The sequence below is a fragment of the Cherax quadricarinatus genome, chromosome 15, assembly GCF_038502225.1.
Source record: "Cherax quadricarinatus isolate ZL_2023a chromosome 15, ASM3850222v1, whole genome shotgun sequence".
Classification (NCBI taxonomy): Eukaryota; Metazoa; Arthropoda; class Malacostraca; order Decapoda; family Parastacidae; genus Cherax; species Cherax quadricarinatus.
This window is the reverse complement of record NC_091306.1, coordinates 15,545,217-15,547,716: the sequence shown is the minus strand read 5'-3', so window position 1 is coordinate 15,547,716 and position 2,500 is coordinate 15,545,217. Positions and strand designations below refer to the sequence as shown.

The 2,500-nt window shown below is 54.2% G+C and overlaps 1 protein-coding gene across 1 annotated transcript in view; it reads left to right on the top strand.

The window, feature by feature from the left end:
- The window catches only part of LOC128692152 (transcription factor SOX-21-like), a 174,399-nt gene extending 174,026 nt beyond the window's left edge, over positions 1-373 (top strand). Inside the window, exon 5 of the mRNA XM_070085353.1 lies at positions 191-373. Within this exon, the coding sequence (XP_069941454.1) occupies positions 191-373 (183 nt within the window). The remainder of the gene's footprint in view (positions 1-190) is intronic.
- Positions 374-2,500: the final 2,127 nt, after the last annotated feature.

The following is a 2,500-nucleotide window of genomic DNA, read 5'->3' as shown; positions in this document are numbered from 1 at the left end:
GGAAGCGAAGGGTAGGGGGGTAAAAGGGAGGGTAGGGGAAGGGGAGAGGGGGAAGGGGAGGAGGGACGGAGGGGGATGGAAGGGCGAGTCGTCGAAATTCTGTCATCGACAACAATAACAACTTTTGCCCGGCGTTTTAAAAGGTACACAATTTAAATGTATCTCGGGCCCCCATTTAAATCTTTGACAGTTTGCTTTGACTAATGTATTTGGTGCCTCTGCCGCCGCCTCCCGCCGCCGCCCGCCGCCCGCCGCCCGCCTCCCGCCGCCCGTCCCGCCCGCCCGCCAGCCCTGCCGCCGCTGCGAAAGTCACTCAGTTGCACAACGAGTGGCGACTAACTCCAGCGCCAAACTCGCCGCTCCGCCGGGGTGACCCAAGGCTTAGAGTCCCCTGGACCTCCCACGCCCGGGCCAATTCACTCCAAAATGAAGTGTTTTGAAAATTTCCTCAGTAGGGGGAGGAATCTCCCCCTCCCCTGCCCCCCATCCCCCTTTTCTTAGTTGGCGAAAAGTTTCCTGGCATCTCTCAAGGCGCCACATTGTCATTAAAATTCTCCACTTTCCCCCAATGCATTCTGGAAATTGAAGCATATTTAAACATCCCTGATTCGCGAACGTGATAAAAGAGATGGAATTCGTACGCAGGTGGAAATTTTAAACGTCACTGAATTGGTAAAAAGAGAGAGAGAGAGAGAGAGAGAGAGAGAGAGTGAGAGAGAGACCAGATGGGAGTCCATTTCGTACTTCTGTTTTCCTCTTCAAATTTCGTAGCAAAACGCAGGGGATTCAAGGCAGCTGGGTGTCGTGGAGGCTGCCAGGGAGGATTCGTTTTGCTAATTCGGAAGCCAAAAAGGTTCTCGTGTTTATTTTTTTTTTGGGGGGGAGAGGGGGGTCGCACAGCCTGCGGAACCGGTGCTTCCGGCGGAGGCATCGATATGTCAATATATCTGAGGTGGTGGTAGTAGTGGTGGGGGTGATGGTGGGGGAGATGGTGCGGGAGATGGTTGGAGGTTGTGGTGAGGTGGTGGTGGTGGTGGTGGTGGTGGTGGTAGAGGTGGTGGTACAAGTTGTGGTAGCGGTAGTGGAGGTAGTGCTAGTGATGGTGGTGAATGTGGTGGTGGTACTAGTGTTAGTAGCAGAGGTAGTGGTAGTGGTCATGGTGATAGTGGTGGCCGGAGTGGTGGCTGTGGTAGTGGTGGTGGCGGCGGTGGTGGTGCTGGTGGTGACAGTGCATGTGATAGTGATGGCGGTCATGGTTGCAGTGGTGGTGGCGGTAGTGTCGCTGGTGGTGGTGATGGTAGTGGGGGTGGTGGTAGTGGAGGTGATGGCGGAAATGGTGCTAGTTATAGTGGTACTGGTGATGGTAGTAGTGATAGTGTTGGTGGTAGTGATAGTGGTGGAAGTAGTGGTAGTGGTGGTAGTGATAGTGGGGGTGGTGGTGGGTGATGGTAGTGGTGGTGGTAATGGTGGTGGTAGTAGTGGTAATGGTGATGGTGGTGGTTGTGGTAGTGGTAGTGGTTGCAGTGGTAGAGGTGGTAGTAGTGATGGTGGTGGTTGGGGTAATGGTAGTGGTGGTAGTGGTGATGGTTGTGGTTGTAGTGACAGTGGTAGTGGTGGTGGTGGTGGTGGTGGTGGTGGTGGTGGTGGTGGTGGTGGTGGTGGTGGCGGTGGTGGTGGTGGTGGTGGTGGTGGTGGTGGTGGTGGTGGTAGTAGTGGTGGTGGTGGTGGTGGTGGTGGTGGTGGTGGTGGTGGTGGTGGTGGTGCTAGTGATAGTGGTAGTGGTGGTAGTGGTATTGGAAGTAGTAATGGTAGTGGCGGTGATGGTAGTGGTGGTGGTTGTAGTGGTAGTGGTAGTGGTGGTGGTAGAGGTTGTAGTGGTGGTGATGGTGGTGCTAGTGATAGTGCTAGTGGTGGTAGTGGTAGTGGTAATAGTAATGGTAGTGGTGGTGATGGTAGCGGTGGAGGTTGCAGTGATAGTGGTCGAAATGGTAATGGCGGTGATCGTAGTAATGGTAGTGGTGATGGTGGTGGTTGTGGTTGTGACAGTGGTGGTGGTTGTAGTGGTAGTAGTGATGATGGTGGTAGTAATGGTAGTGGTGATGGTGATGGTTGTGGTAGTGATGGTGGTGGCTGTAGTGGTAGCGGTGGTAGTAGTGATGATGGTGGTGATAATGGTAGTGGTGATGGTGGTGGTTGTGGTAGTGATAGCGATGGTGGTTGTAGTGGTAGCGGTCGTAGTAGTGATGGTGGTGGTAATGGTAGTGGTGATGGTGGTGGTGGTGGTGGTAGTGATAGTGGTGGTGGTTGTAGTGGTAGTGGTGATGGTAGTGGTGGTGGTAGTGGTAGTGGTGGTAGTGGTAGTTGTGGTGGTAGTGGTGGCTGTGGTGGTAGTGGTGGTGGAAGTGGTGGTGGTGGTAGTGGTGGTGCTGGTGGTAGTGGTGGTGGTGGTAGTGGTGGTAGTGGTGGTGGGAGTGGTGGTGGTAGTGTTAGTCGTAGTGGC